We start from the raw sequence: 15,226 nt of genomic DNA, 5'->3' as shown, positions 1-15,226 counted from the left end.
AATGTTTTGTATGTTGCATGCACGTCTCCTCTCTAGACCAGCGAAGCCAGTTGCAACATTATTTTCTTTATGCAAATTTGTTGTAATTTTGAGGGGTTTGGGACCATTTCCATCTTCCCAATCTCTGCGTCTTATAAAAATGGCGTAAGATAACTTTTCCACGTTGTAGCAAATGCAGCATATTATTTTCAGTTGCAGAAGAGCAACTTTAATTTTGTCGCTAATTAAACAAAAACAAAATCTGAATGGATGTTTAATTTGGTTACTTTTTTTAGTCTAATAACCGTACGGATCCGGCGACCGAGATCAACCAATTAATCCACGAATCCTGCAGCAGCCACGTCTTTTTACCATTTAAAGCAGCCCGAATGGTAAAAAGAGAATGAGATTTTTTCAGGTCAAGGATGGTACAGTACTCTAGAAGGATTTGCGGGTTTGATGGGTGCAAGGAATGTTCGGGCTTCTCTTACTCCTCTTCATGCGGAGATGGAAGCTTTATTATGGGCAATGGAATGTATGAAAAACTTACGACAATTTCATGTTACGTTTGCAACGGATTGTTCTCAATTGGTGAAGATGGTTTCAGAACCAGAAGAATGGCCAGCATTTGCAAGTTATTTGGAAGATATAAACAGCCTGAAAGAGAGTTTTTTCCGAGTAGAGATTATCTATGTACCAAGAACGCAGAACAAGAAGGCGGATAGCTTAGCCCGCAGTGCTAGGAAGGAAACGTCTTTTGTAGTTCACATGGATCAAGATCTCCCAGTTTGGTTCACAGAGTCAATATGAGTCTGTAAAATTGATGACAAAAAAAAAAAAAGCAGCCCGAATGGCCAACGGGAATCGAACTGCGAATTCGCCGTATTGGGGTTATCTCTCAAGCGCCACTAGCCTAACCGCATTAGTTTAATTAATTTAATTTGGTTACTTTCTCGGAAACAAAAAAAAAACTTGAAAAGAAATTATTTAGATCTCTTTTGAAAGCATCGAAATTTTGTTAGAAAATCAAATTCCAATCAAAAATTGAAATTTTATCAAAAACGAATCTAATCGTCTCTTATCTAATTTGGATTTTATATTCAGAAACTAAAAAAAAAGAAAATTAAAAAAAAACGAGATTTTGCCTATATGACTTTAAAAGGTCAAAAAGAAAAGAGAAATTCCTAATATATTGTTTTTTAGTTTTTTTCACCAAAAGATTCCAAAGAGAAAATGACCAATTTTTTATTAAGGGTAAATACACATTTATACTCATAGGATTAACTAATATTTAGAATTAAAAGTGAGGTTCTGGAGGAAGATTTAAAAATTAAAAAATTAAAAAAAAATTAAAATAGTTTGAAAAGTTTCAAATTTGAAAAAAAGGATTTGAAAAAACAATTTTGAAAAAAAAAATCAATTTTTTAAAATTAAAATTTCAAATTTGAAAACATATAATTCGAAACTATAAAAAATTGTTTTTTTATTTTATTTATTTAAATAATTATTAATATTTATATATTTATAAAGCAATGTGTAGAAATTTTTTTTTGCCTCTTTAATGAAATATATTTGTCATTTTCTTATTTGTGGATCTTTGATGACAAAAATTTAAAAATGGATATCTGAAAAAATGCCCAAAAAATGATTTTAGTCCATGTAGGAATATAATGTTATAACTGTAAGGTCAAGGGGAAATTATTGAATCGTATAAGTTTATTTTTTTAATAGAATGTAAATCAATTCATACTTATTAGTTTAATTTTATTGGTTGCAACAGCCAACTCTTCTTATTAGTTTATTTCAAAGTTGACCTAGAAAACCTATATCGTGTTTTTTTTTTTTTTTTTTGAAAAAAAAATATCGTGTTTATTTGCTTACAAGTGATCTCCATTACTAGAAAACTTTGTGTTTTATTTTTTTGAATGTCATCTCCTTTGTACCATAGAAGAATAATGGAGAAACAGCATCAAGCACTTTGGTTATGTGCGTTGATCTGTATCAATCTTTCTTCCCTTTTACATCTCGTTGAAGCTCAGGACCAAAAAGGTATTTACATAAATTTTTTTGCTGTTTTTCATCCATTTTCGTCAAAAAGTTTTATTTGGTTCATGTTTTACTAGGATTCATCAGCTTGGATTGCGGGTTATCGCCAACCGATCTTCCTTACAACGATCCTTCAACCGGATTAACATACTCAACAGACGATGGTTTAGTGCAAAGTGGCAAAACCGGAAAAATCCAAAAGGAGTTTGAGGCAATCTTTAGTAAACCGTCTTTGAAGCTTAGATACTTTCCAGATGGTGTCCGAAACTGCTATTCCGTGAATGTCACGGAAAGCACAAACTATCTGATCAAAGCCGTTTTCGTGTACGGCAACTACGATGGTCTCGCCAACGACCCGAGTTTTGATCTTTACATTGGTCCGAATCTTTGGTCAACGGTTGATATGAATGGACGGACCAATGGTACTATCGAAGAGATCATCCACAGGACCATATCTAAGTCTCTGCAGGTCTGTCTAGTTAAGACAGGAACAAGTAATCCTTTTATTAATACCTTAGAGCTACGACCACTTCAGAACAATACTTACAATACGCAGAGCGGTTCGCTGAAGTATTTCTTCCGATATTATTTCAGCACTTCAGATCGCACCATAAGGTATCAATCACGCCCTTTTGATTTAACCAAGTTCAGTTTTTAGTTTATGGTTCGGCTTAAGTTTTTCTGAATTCTAGGAAACCATGTCCAAACTAGGACCGAATTTCAGTCTAATTATTTTTCATTTATTCTCTCCTTTTCATATTAAATGTAGTTTTATCTTTTAAATTTTGTTTTATTATAAACGTCGTTTTACATTTTCAAAGCAAATATTAAATACTTTTTCAGCTTTTACCTTTATATTTAGCTTATTAATTAACAAAATCAAATAGACTAATGAATTAAATAGGGATAAATTTGTGTGCAAAAATTTTAGACGACACTTCTAAAAAAACAGAGGGAACAGCTTTTACTTGGCTTGGGATAATTTGTGTTTCTTAATCAAAAATATATAATTGAATGAACATAAAATAATAACTTCTGGTGTATTCGGTTTGGTTATATCACATCCGAGTTTGGTTTATTTTACGGTCCATATCTTTCTATAATTTTTTTATTTGGTTTGGTTCGTTTATCTCCAACCGTATTTTAAATGTTATTCTGATACACGGATTAATATTTTTTGCTAGGTATCCCAATGATGTCCATGATCGTAAATGGTATCCGTTCTTCGATTCGAAAGAGTGGACAGAAGTAACCACTGATCTCAATGTAAACGCTTCTAATAGTTATAAACCACCACAAATTGTAATGGCGTCAGCATCAACGCCTATAAGTACTTTCTGGCCATGGAACTTCACCTGGACATTGCCGTCTTCCACTACCCAATTCTATGTATATTTACATTTTGCCGAGATTCAAACTCTAAAGTCACTCGATACCCGAGAATTCCAAGTGACAATGAATGGGAAACTTGCCTACGAACGTTATAGTCCTAAAATGTTAGCCACAGAAACTATATTCTTCTCCACACCACAACAGTGTGAAGGAGGAAAATGCATCTTGGAGCTAACCAAGACGCTCAAGTCTACCCTGCCTCCTCTCATAAACGCTCTCGAGCTTTTCACTGTGATCGATTTCCCACAGTTGGAAACAAACCAAGATGATGGTATGTCTATAATTTTTCCTTTTTTACTAATCCTTCAGTTTTTATAGGTTGGTTATTGATACTAACAATAATTTTACTCTAGTTGTTGCTATCAAGGGTATTCAAAATACTTATGGATTAACTAGAATTACATGGAACGGAGATCCATGCGTCCCTAAACAGTTTATGTGGGATGGTTTAAATTGCAACAGCTTAGATATTTCTACACCACCTATAATCACTTCCTTGTAAGATGAATCTTTATATTATCTGTTAGTCATGTCAATCAATTTTTCATCTTTACATGAAATGTATTCGTAATTATGTCTTTAGAAACCTATCTTCAAGTCAGTTAACAGGGATCATCGCACCTGGCATTAATGATCTGATCCACTTACAAGAATTGTAAGTTTTGGATTTCGCATCTGATCACAATAAAACGCTTGTTCACCTTAATTCTATCTTAATTATAAGATATTATGTATATTCAAATGCTTAATCAGAGACTTGTCCAACAACAATTTGACGGGCGGAGTACCAGAATTTCTTGCCGGCATGAAATCACTCTTGGTCATGTGAGTCCTTTTGTGAAAATACAATTTCTACTGTCTCGTAGCTTCCTTCTTTACAAGACTGTTATGTTCCTAATTTTGTATCTATCTTAGCAGAAATTTAAGTGGGAATAATCTTAATGGCACTGTTCCTCAAGCCATTTTACAAAAGAAAGGACTAAAGTTGAAGTAATTATTATCATACTGTTTATATAAAACCACTTGATATGTTCAATTATCGTTACTAACACTACTGGTAACCCACAGCCTTGAAGGAAACTCAGATCTTATTTGTCCGGATGGACTATGTGTAAACAAAACCGGAAATGGTGGTTCCAAGAAAACGAATGTTGTAGTACCGGCTGTTGCATCGGTCGCGTTCCTGGTTATTCTTGCAGCTGCATTGGCTTTCTTTCTTGTTTTCAAAAACAAAAAGACCTCAACCATTGAAGGTAGACACACAAAAGCTTTAAGATTAACATAAACATTGCAATATATTCATAAAACATATATGAAAAGTCATTTGAGTGATGCATTGTAACATTAGGTCCATCATCATATACGCAAGTATCAGATAATAGAACAACCAGATCTTCAGAACCAGCAATAATGACGAAAAACAAAAGATTTACTTACTCAGAGGTGGTAACAATGACAAATAACTTTGAAAGAGTCCTTGGCAAAGGAGGATTTGGAATGGTATATCATGGAAGTGTAAATGGTACTGAACAAGTAGCTGTTAAAATGCTCTCACACTCATCTTCTCAAGGGTATAAAGAATTCAAAGCTGAGGTACATTTTAGCAAAGCTTTTACGAAAAATGTAGAAAATATTAATATTCTTAAGGGATTCAAATTTTGATTGTACCGTTATTTTAATTTTCTAGGTGGAACTTCTCCTAAGAGTCCACCACAAAAATCTGGTTAGCCTCGTTGGATACTGTGACGAAGGTGAAAATTTGGCTCTCATCTATGAGTATATGGCTAACGGAGACCTAAGAGAACATATGTCAGGTAAGTATATTGAATATTTACAAAGATAATATTTTTTAATGGTGTTCACATATTTATATATTGGTTCAAATGTAGGAAAACGAGGTGGATCTATTCTGAATTGGGAAACTAGACTAAAAATAGTTGTCGAATCTGCACAAGGTTTGATATAAGTTTGGATACATAGTTATTTCTTTTCTTCTATTTATTTTCTTAAACGTTAGTGAAGATGAATCTTGTTGTATAGGGTTGGAATACTTGCATAATGGATGCAAACCACCAATGGTTCATAGGGATGTCAAAACCACAAATATATTGTTGAATGAACATTTCCAGGCCAAGTTAGCTGATTTTGGGCTTTCAAGATCTTTTCCGATCGAAGGAGAAACTCATGTGTCAACAGTTGTTGCTGGAACTCCTGGTTACCTTGATCCAGAGTAAGTTTTGTGAGGTCATTGATGATTAGTTACTTTGTTCCAAATTAATATAAAGATATGTTCTTTGTTTTTCATCATTTGTAGCTTAATGCATACCATTCCTAATGGCATAAAGAAATTTTTTTGCAGATATTATCGAACAAATTGGTTGAACGAAAAAAGCGATGTCTACAGCTTCGGAATTGTACTATTAGAGATCATCACAAATCAGCCAGTGATCAATCAAAGTCGTGAAAAACCACATATAGCAGAATGGGTTGGGTTAATGCTTACAAAAGGAGACATCAAAAACATCATGGATCCAAATCTCTATGGAGATTATGACTCTGGTTCTGTGTGGAGAGCAGTTGAACTAGCAATGTCGTGTCTAAATCCTTCTTCAGCTAGAAGACCAACCATGTCTCAAGTTGTTATCGAAATAAACGAATGTTTAGCATATGAAAACTCAAGGGGAGGAACGAGTCATAACATGAACTCACAGAGTTCCATAGAAGTGAGCATGAACTTTGATATTGGAATTACCCCTGGACCTCGCTAAACTGCAAAAGCTATATCTTTCGTTCTATTGAGTGAATTTTTCTTTATTTAAAATAAATGTTTGCTTTGTAATGAATTTCTGTCATTGGTGAATGAATCTCTGTCATTGTTAAATGTTTTATTTATTGTAATCAAGTTGAAACAGATTTTCTGAAGAATAAGTCGAGGGATACTGGAGAGGTATATCATATCGGTTGATGGTTGTGGACAACTGGATGCTGTTTTCTTTAATTATAAGCTAAGTTGATAAAGTAATGAAATATTTAACTTTCGTCATCTAATGTGTATCCTCTGATATGAGAAGATACTTTGTTCTTGATTTTTTTTTCCCCTATAATTATGGTCTTAGAACTACAAATAATGCATGGACATGTGTATCTTGAGGTTTTTCTCTTGGAATTCTAATGATTAGTAGGACCAAAATCTCAGATTTATTAAGATATAAAGGGTAATTGAGGTTATGCTAATCTTTCCAAAAATAGGTTGCTTCACAGCAACATCTTTGTCTAAAATGTTAAATGGAAACAAACAAACACCATAACCGTTCAATTAGAAAGTCAACAAGCATGATCGATTCTTCTAATCTCCCCAGCTTGCAAACCTCCATCGAATCCTGAATTTTCTTTTAATTATTATATAGTTTAAACATTATAATATGATTGTTTTCTTAGAGTTTTTTGTTTGCGGGCTTTTTAAACCCACACCGAACCGGCGGTCGGACCGGGTTGAACCATGAACCGAAAATAATCTGGGTTAGGTTAATGCTAAAATCCAACTAAAATCAAACCAGTTAAAACCCGTATCAAACCATCAAAAAACCGGGAACCGGCGAATCAATGAACCTGCCAAATCCCGGTTCGTATATAAACCAAAATTTTGTTAATGAAATAATTAATTTTCTCTTCCTTTTCAAGTAAAAATAAGTTTTATTAAAGATTAATAAAGTATCGTCTTTCGTCTTTTTCTTTTGTCGTCGCTACAACTCATAAATTACAAGATTCACAATGTTTAATATTCACGTCAAGATATTGTTTTTGTCTACTTCTCAGTTTGTTTAAATTTTATTTCATGATCACTTGTTTTGGAAACTTTAAATAATTGAAACATTTACGTTTGTGAAATTTATATTTCAAAATATAATTTTACTTGTGTATATAATTTTTTTTATAAGATTATGAAGATTTAGAGTGATAAGATCTGCGAATAAAGTTTAATTGTGCTTGTCATATTGATTTTAGATTTTAATTGTTATTTTTAAGTTTTTCTACACATTACGGCTATTTAAACATTTTATTTGATATGATTTTTTTTAAGAATATGCATATTATTTATAAAATATCATTAAATTTAGTTTAATCTAAGTAGACCCGATCGAACCCAGTTGAACCACAATAACCCATGACCCAAAACAATTCCGGTTCGTTAGCCGGTCCGGTTTTAAAAACACTGTTTTGCGGGAGTCAGCTTGAATATAAGATCTTATGATATTATATAAATGATTATATTTTATCTACTAAATCATCCAATTTAGATATTTGACTTCATTTGGGAACGTCTTACGTATTTCTCAACAACAAGAAATGGACCTTCGTTTATGATAGAAGATTTTAATGAAATCACAGGTCATAATGAAAAATAAGGAGGAAGACAACACCCTGATAGATCGTTTCTACCTTTTAGACATATGTTGAGCGATTGTGGTATGCTAGAGTTCCCTTTTATTGGGAACATGCTATCATGGGTGGGAAAGAGAGCAGGATGATCAACTGTTAGATGCCGTCTCGACAGAGCTGTTGGAAATGAAGATTGACATGAGAAATTTCCTCATTCTGCTGTAAAGTATATGAGGTTATGGGGATCGGATCATCGTCCGATCCTAGCAGATATTCTCACAAGACCGGTAAGAAAATCAAAAAAATTCAAATTTGACAAAAGGTGGTTGGACAATGACGAATTAAGGCAAGTAATTTTGGATGGATGGAAATCTCCAGATCTTCCACCCGACACAAATATTATGGAGCATATTTCGAGTTGTCGTAAAGCCTTGAGTCAGTGGAGGAGAGGGCACAATTTGAACTCATAAAAACTAGTGAATGAACTTAAAGAGAAGGTTGATGGGCTGTATTCGAATGATGATACGACGACTGAGGAAATAGCAGAAGCCTTGAAGGAACTCTCTGATTCCCTTAAGGCAGAAGAGATGTTCTGGAAGCAAAAAAAGTCGAGTTTTTTTGCTAAGAAAAGGCAATAGAAACACAAAATTCTTCCATGCATTGACAAAGCAGAGGAGAGCTAGGAATAAAATCATACAACTTAAAGATGCAAATGGAAATGTTGTAGAGGATGAGGAAGGATTGGTAGTCATTGCTACTAGTTACTTCAGACAGATCTTTGAATCCTCAAACCCAGAAGATATAGCGGATGCGCTATCAGAGGTATCCACAACAATTACTGAGTCAATAAATAGTGATCTTACAGCTCCGGTCACTGAATGAGAAGTTAAATTAGTACTTTTTGCGATGCATCGAGAAATGGCTCCTGGACCAGATGGGATGACAGCTCTCTTTTATCAGAAATTCTGTGATATTGTGAAAGATGATTTAACTCATATGGTTAATCAATTTCTTTTCGAAGGATCAATTGTGAGTGGTTTGAATGATACAAATATCTGTCGTATCCCAAAAACGAATAATCCCAATGAGATGTCCCAGTTCCGGCCCATCAGCTTATGTAACGTCAGCTACAAGATTATCTCTAAGGTCTTATGCCAGAGATTAAAGAAAGTTCTACCAGATAGAATTTCAGAAACCCAGTAAGCATTGGTTGATGGAAGACAAATTTCAGACAATATTATGATTGCTCAAGAAATGTTTCATGCCCTAAGAACTAAGCCAAGCGGAAGAAACAAAAGGATGGCCATTAAGACGGACATGAGTAAGGCATATGACAGAATGGAGTGGACGTTCATTGAGGCATTTATGCGGAAGATGGGGTTCTCGGAGATTTGGATTACCTAGATTATGAGGTGTGTTACATCGGTGAAATACAAGGTACTTATGAATGGACAACCAAGAGGAAATATATTTCTAGAGAGAGGTCTACGTCAACGAGATCCTTTGTCTCTTTTCATTTTTATTCTATGCACGGAAGCGCTCGTTAGCCTTTTTAATCATGTAGAGAACCAAGGGAAGATAACGGGGATGCGCATTACACGCGCGTGTCCTTCTGTATTCCACCTTCTCTTTGTTGATGATAGATTTTTTTTATGTAAGGCAGAGCTCCGTGAATGTGAAGAAGTGATGAAAGTAGTCAAGAAATATGGACAAGCATCAGAACAATGCATTAATTTTGAAAAATCCTCCCTACTCTTTGGTAAGAGGATTAACGCAAATGTTAGACAACAGATCAAAGATACTCCGGGGATCCAGAATGAAGGAGGAATGGGAACATATCTAGGAATTCCAGAAGATATTAGCGGATCCAGATGCAATTTTTTTGCATTTCTGAAGGATAAATTAATGCATAGAGTGAATGGATGGACGGGCAGATGGCTATCAAAAGGTGGAAAGGAGGTTCTCCTTAAATCTATCTTGTTAGCTCTTCCGACTTATGTTATGTCTAGTTTCTTGCTCCGGTTGGAGATATGCGAAAACCTTGCTAGTGCCATTGCACAATTTTGGTGGAGTTCTAACCCCTCAAAGAGAGGAATTCACTTGGCAAAGTGGGAAAAGGTCTGCAGACCACGGAAGGAGGCCGGGGTTGGTTTCCGTATGACCCATGAGTTTAACCTTGCTTTACTGGAAAAACAATTATGGAGGCTAGTGCAATACCCTGATTCGCTGGTGGCTAGAGTGTTGAAGGGAAGATACTACAGAATGTGTTCGCCTTTACGAACAATCTCTGTAAACAGCCCATCATATGTGTGGGCCAGTATCTCAGCAGCACGAAAGTTACAATTATTGCGAATCATACATAAGGTACATTCATGATATGAGGTTAAGGCGTGGGAGGATCCTTGGATCCCGACAACACCAGCTAGACCAGCACGGCCCTTGGCCCCAGCGCTGCATCCGAAAATGTGAGTCAGTGATCTCATTAACCAGGATATGAAGGAATGAGATGTTGGGCTAATGGAGAACTATGTTGACCCTGCTGATATATCCTACATAAGGAGTTAGGCCATAAGCACCACTCATCGCCGGGATACATTCTGCTGGAACTATACTAAAAATGGACAGTATACGGTCAAATCAGGATATTGGGTAGCTAGGAACTTACTAGATGCTGATGAGAAGGAGGTTCTGGAACCTAGTATAACAAAGCTTCAAGCATTTGCTTGGAAGATAACAGCTCCACAAAAGATTTGTCATCTTATATGGCAGCTGATAACTGGTTATGTGGCAGTGACGAGGAATCTGGTACGGTGTAACATGAGAAGTGACAACTACTGTCCACGATGTGGAGAGCCTAAAAAATCTGTAACTCATGCAATTTTTGAATGTCCACCAGCTTTATAAGCTTGGTCTCTCTCAGCGACACCAACGAGTTAAGATGTCTTTCCTCTTCCGAGCATCTATGCCAATATGGATTATCTCTTATGTAGAAAAAACAGCATTGTTGAACCAGACTTTGACAGGGTCCCATATCCCTGGATAATTTGGTACCTTTGGAAGGCAAGAAATGATAAAATCTTTAGGAGAATAGACAGAGATCCTTTGGAGCTAGTTCGCTATGTGGAGAGTGAGTGTCAAGTCTGGTTTAACGCAAATGAGATAATACCAACACCTCCACAAGACCTTAATATCGAAGAACCTCAAGTGTTAAGCTTGGGGAATATTTACATGATAGATGGGTCATGGACATCTACTGCACAATTTAGTGGATATAGATGGGTCTGGCTAGATAGATTGGGGAAGGTTCAACTTATGGGGACACGAAATCATATTCGAAGAGAGTCTGCCTTACATTCAGAGATGGAAGCACTAAGATGGGCGATGGAGAGTATGCTCCAGCATTCGACTTATCAAAGCTTTGGAATAGACTACAAGGATTTGATTGCAATGATCTACGAGCTTCATGCTTGGCCGAGCTTTGCGACAGAATTGGAGAGGATGGAGACTTTGAAGATATGCTTCCCGGATTTCAAGATTACTCATATTCCACGAGCGCAGAATCAAATTTCAGATTTCTTACCTAGGACTGCGAGATCTTTCCATAGAATACTTTATTTCATTGGTTGTTCTATTCCGGTTTGGTTACCTAGGTCACCTCAAATTTGAGTAATAGAATAGACTTTCGATGTCAAATTTATAGCTTGTTCTGGTTTAATTAGACCGTTTGTGTTTTCTTTTCTTAATATACAATGTGGGTTTGAACCTATGTTACATGGAAACGGAAGCGGGTACGTCGAAGCGGCAGCGTATGGAAGCGCGGAAACGAGATTTTTAAAATAGTTAGGAAGCGGGTACGTGTTGGAAGCGTATTCATATATATATACACACACATATATATATATACACATATATAAAATTTTTAAAAATCTAGAACTAAAAATTATATGATTTAAATTTAAAATAAAGCATTTATTCATTTATAATAATTTCGAAATGATTTCATATTAAAACTGTAAAAATACACATAAATTAAATTAAAATAAATTATCATATTAATTATTTTTAATACTTTATAATTAATTGGCATAATATATTTGAATATATGATTATCTTTAATAAAAACCTCAATGCATAAAGATAATTTTATTTTTATACTTGTATATTTATATTCTCTCTATTCAATATTATTAAAATTTGGATTTTATATAAATTAAAAGCTATAATTTTAAATTTTTATTGATATAAGACATTGTAGTTTTTTTCTTTAAAAGAATGGAAGTGTGATTCCAAAACGGAATCGTAAGCTTCCAACGTGTTTTTAAAGAGAATATTTTAAAAGCGTTTTGGAATCGAGATTCCGTAAGCTTCCGCAAAGTTCCGATTCCGATTCCGGTTTCGAAGCGGGAAGCGGACGTCCGATGAAGCTTCCGTGCAACGTAGGTTTGAACCCAAATAGTGATACATGCACGAGACTAACACAAACCAGTTGCTGTCATGAATTTATTCGTTGATGTAGTCTATGTATACATCAGTTTGTTAACAATGTGTCTAACACATTATTGGAAGTTATAAAACATGCAGAAAACTTAGTTTCATTTTTAATAACAGGTTATTATTCTTTATGGAGTTTTAATTTCTGGATTTAGAAACGATAAAGGAACGTCCAGTTTTATAGTGTAGCCAAACCAGACTACTAAATGGGTTGCGAGCTTACCGGTACAATTCATCGAATCAGACCAAGTTTTAGAACCATTATTGTATGCCAGATTAACCAATTTGATATCCGGTATGGTACTGAAAATACACCCAAGTCAAAAAGAAAATCACATCCATCACAAGAACAACATAAAATACTGTAAAACGAAGAAGATGGTGTTTAGGGAGATATTAGGGGAGAAAATAAGACAAAGACCAAAGACAAAAAAGAAGAATAAAAAGAGAGGAATGTAAAGAGATGCATGTGGTGACCATTTTAGGGTGTTTGAGTCGGGTGGAGTTATATTCTCAAGGCGCACGCCTTCAGCATTATTAACTCTCTGCTAATCTCCAAAGAATGTTTTGATTTAAACACTTCCGTGAACATTATTAGATTCATAATAATATTCTTCCACTAACACTATTCAGCAATCAGCATATACCTGCATATATATATATATATACATACTGACTTTTGGTTAGTAGTATTATCTTGAAAAAAACAGATCTGAAATCAATATTTTTTATGGATAATGTTGCCAAGTGCCAATATACATATATAAAAATATGCAATTTAATAACCTTGCAATATATCATATACGGGTCCTGAGAATCTAATTTATTACTATTATTCGAAAAGAGTTCTCCATGAAAAGATAAAACTTTTTAACAAGACTAAAGAGAGAGAGAGAGAGAGAGAGAGAGAGAGGCACTTTGTAAACACTTTTGCTTATAATCATCGCTTCATAATTGCAATTATCTGACCCTTTATTTTCTCTAACAGTAGTAGTATATATAACAAAGGGTGAAAATATTGCAAAGATAAATAAATTAGCCTCTTTTGGCTCTGTTTTCCACAATTTCAACCCTCGAAATTCAATATAAATTACAAAACTAAAAACTTTGTATAAAAAGAAATGCAAAAACAAAGACTTGAAAATAGAAACAACACTAGCCGGCACACCATTCTCAACACAGAAGTGCCTTTCTTGAGAACTGTTAAAACAATCAAGAAGCTATGATTATGTTAATGATGAATCGATATATTATTCAACACTCTTGGTGATGATGAACCTGATTAGGGTTTTGAAAGGGAAGAAAAGATGGGTGGACTAAAGGATACGAAGAAGGAGAGGAGAAGGAAAAATTGGCTGGGTCAAGCTTGGGTCTCAAGTTTTCTAAAGCCTTTACTTGCGCTCTAAGGAACTTGAGATAATTAGCAGCTTCATCAAGCATTGAAGCAGTGTCCATCTTAGTCCCACCTGGAACCAAGGTCTGTAAAACCCTAATCTTCTCGCTTACCCTCTCTCTCCTCTGCCTCGCTGCTACCGTTTGAGGATCCGTCGATATCTTCACGTTCTTCCTCTTACGTTTCTCAACAACCTCCAACCCTAAATTCACCGGTCTAAACGCAGCAGCTGTGTATATCATCTCTTTCATCTGCGCAATGGCCTCTGCATCTGGCTCCACGTTATCAGACAAAGAAGCTGAATGTTGTTGGAAACTGATGTTTGAAGAACCAACTCTGTCTTTCTCTGTTCTTGGCTTCTTGGACTTCGATTGATTCTCATCGTATATTAGCTTGAAGTTTCCTTTCTCGGATTCTTCTTGAGGATGGCCAACAAGACAGAAGTAACTTCCTGTCTCGTCTCTGTTTCCTCTGTTTCTCTTAGAAGACTTGGGCTTTGTTGTTGTTGTCTCTGTAGTGATCTCTCTGTTCTCAGACTCTGCAGATGAGACTCCACCAAAGCTCCAAAGAGCGTGACAATCTGAAAAAAGCACAGAGATTCCTTCGTCGTCTTCCGTCGGTGTGTTGTTGCTGTTCGTCGTCGCTGACAGCAAACAATCGATCGATGATGGATCTATCGAAGAAGCTCTGTTTCCAACATGTTGATGGTGTTGAGTCTCACCAATGATTCCAATATCAGACATGAAACACCTGCTAAGATCATTTCCTCCCCAGATCAAATCTGATCCTTGATGCTCCATGATTATGGTCTCTCGGGTCATTCCATAGATAGCTTGTGCGTAAACAGATTCTAATCCTCCCATTGGATCAAACGCAACTCTGAGAAAACAAACAAAGGCAATGTGAGAACAGAGTAAATGTTGCAAACAGAAATGAAACCTTGATTTTCTTGATTCTTTAACCAACCTTCTTGTTTTAAAAGTAGCTGTACATGAAAAGGTAAGACTGGAAGAAGAGAACAACCAGATGAGTCCACAGGAAAAATTGATAACGTTTTAGCTTTAAAGAGATGTAAACCCAAAAAGGAAAGAATGTGAAACAGGGGAAAGAAACATAAAAAAGAACTGCCCAGTAAGGAAAGAATGTGAAACAGTCTGTAACTGAATTTATTTTCTTTGTCTCTGTTTCTGATCTAATGAACTCTGCTAAGAGCTACAGATGTTTTGCTATAAAGAAAGAACTTAAAAAGCCTATAGACATCTATGCATATTGCATTACAAGATTTGTTATTCTGCACGTCTATATAGATAGGCACAAGCGCGTGAGTTAGAATAAGAAGTATTTGATCGCTTAACTAAAGATTATTTTTCATTTTTAGTTTGCGCATATATAAAAAAAATCCTCTCAGGCCCGTTTCCCTAGGTGCGCCGTTTCGGATGGATCTCTTCCTGTCCAACTTCGTCGCTCCTCCATCCTCCCTATGAAGCAACCTTGTTCCTCCTCCATGATCCTGATGGTCACTGCTCCTCCTCCGTTGCATATCAG

The 15,226-nt window shown here is 35.4% G+C and overlaps 3 protein-coding genes across 3 annotated transcripts; 2 read left to right on the top strand and 1 right to left on the bottom strand.

Annotated features, from left to right (window-relative positions):
* The first annotated feature begins 1,790 nt into the window (after positions 1-1,790).
* On the top strand, positions 1,791-6,831 carry LOC106385857 (receptor-like protein kinase At3g21340). Its single transcript, XM_048753229.1, has 13 exons — positions 1,791-2,028; positions 2,103-2,640; positions 3,210-3,688; positions 3,771-3,915; positions 4,001-4,072; positions 4,171-4,242; positions 4,336-4,407; positions 4,486-4,670; positions 4,766-5,010; positions 5,105-5,231; positions 5,307-5,372; positions 5,458-5,647; positions 5,777-6,831. The coding sequence occupies exons 1-13, from the start codon at positions 1,905-1,907 to the stop codon at positions 6,183-6,185; spliced, it is 2,724 nt and encodes a 907-aa protein (XP_048609186.1). The 5' UTR covers positions 1,791-1,904; the 3' UTR covers positions 6,186-6,831.
* A 1,204-nt stretch (positions 6,832-8,035) lies between these two features.
* LOC125583007 lies at positions 8,036-11,463 on the top strand. Its single transcript, XM_048749534.1, has 6 exons — positions 8,036-8,084; positions 8,290-8,409; positions 8,525-8,619; positions 9,457-10,086; positions 10,363-10,602; positions 10,858-11,463. The coding sequence occupies exons 1-6, from the start codon at positions 8,036-8,038 to the stop codon at positions 11,461-11,463; spliced, it is 1,740 nt and encodes a 579-aa protein (XP_048605491.1).
* Positions 11,464-13,313: 1,850 nt separating this feature from the next.
* On the bottom strand, positions 13,314-14,960 carry LOC106385856 (transcription factor bHLH87-like). Its single transcript, XM_013825755.3, has 2 exons — positions 14,648-14,960; positions 13,314-14,560 (listed from the first exon to the last, which is right to left on the bottom strand). Exon 2 carries the CDS (start codon positions 14,542-14,544, stop codon positions 13,543-13,545), a length of 1,002 nt encoding a protein of 333 aa, XP_013681209.1. The 5' UTR covers positions 14,545-14,560; positions 14,648-14,960; the 3' UTR covers positions 13,314-13,542.
* Positions 14,961-15,226: the final 266 nt, after the last annotated feature.

Source organism: Brassica napus, chromosome C3, assembly GCF_020379485.1.
Source record: "Brassica napus cultivar Da-Ae chromosome C3, Da-Ae, whole genome shotgun sequence".
In the NCBI taxonomy this organism is placed as follows: domain Eukaryota; kingdom Viridiplantae; phylum Streptophyta; class Magnoliopsida; order Brassicales; family Brassicaceae; genus Brassica; species Brassica napus.
The sequence above is the reverse complement of the archived record's forward strand: the minus strand, read 5'-3'. Positions and strand labels throughout refer to the sequence as shown.

Bases quoted from the DNA above. Each gene is read 5' to 3' on its own strand.
- LOC106385856 (XM_013825755.3), bottom strand. From the start codon at position 14,544: ATGGGAGGATTAGAATCTGTTTACGCACAAGCTATCTATGGAATGACC.
- LOC106385857 (XM_048753229.1), top strand. From the start codon at position 1,905: ATGTCATCTCCTTTGTACCATAGAAGAATAATGGAGAAACAGCATCAA. The intron at 2,029-2,102 runs GTATTTACATAA...ATGTTTTACTAG, and splicing joins TGAAGCTCAGGACCAAAAAG to GATTCATCAGCTTGGATTGC. The intron at 5,648-5,776 runs GTAAGTTTTGTG...ATTTTTTTGCAG, and splicing joins CCTGGTTACCTTGATCCAGA to ATATTATCGAACAAATTGGT.
- LOC125583007 (XM_048749534.1), top strand. From the start codon at position 8,036: ATGGGGATCGGATCATCGTCCGATCCTAGCAGATATTCTCACAAGACC. The intron at 8,085-8,289 runs GTAAGAAAATCA...ATGAACTTAAAG, and splicing joins CAGATATTCTCACAAGACCG to AGAAGGTTGATGGGCTGTAT. The intron at 8,410-8,524 runs GTTTTTTTGCTA...GAAATGTTGTAG, and splicing joins CTGGAAGCAAAAAAAGTCGA to AGGATGAGGAAGGATTGGTA.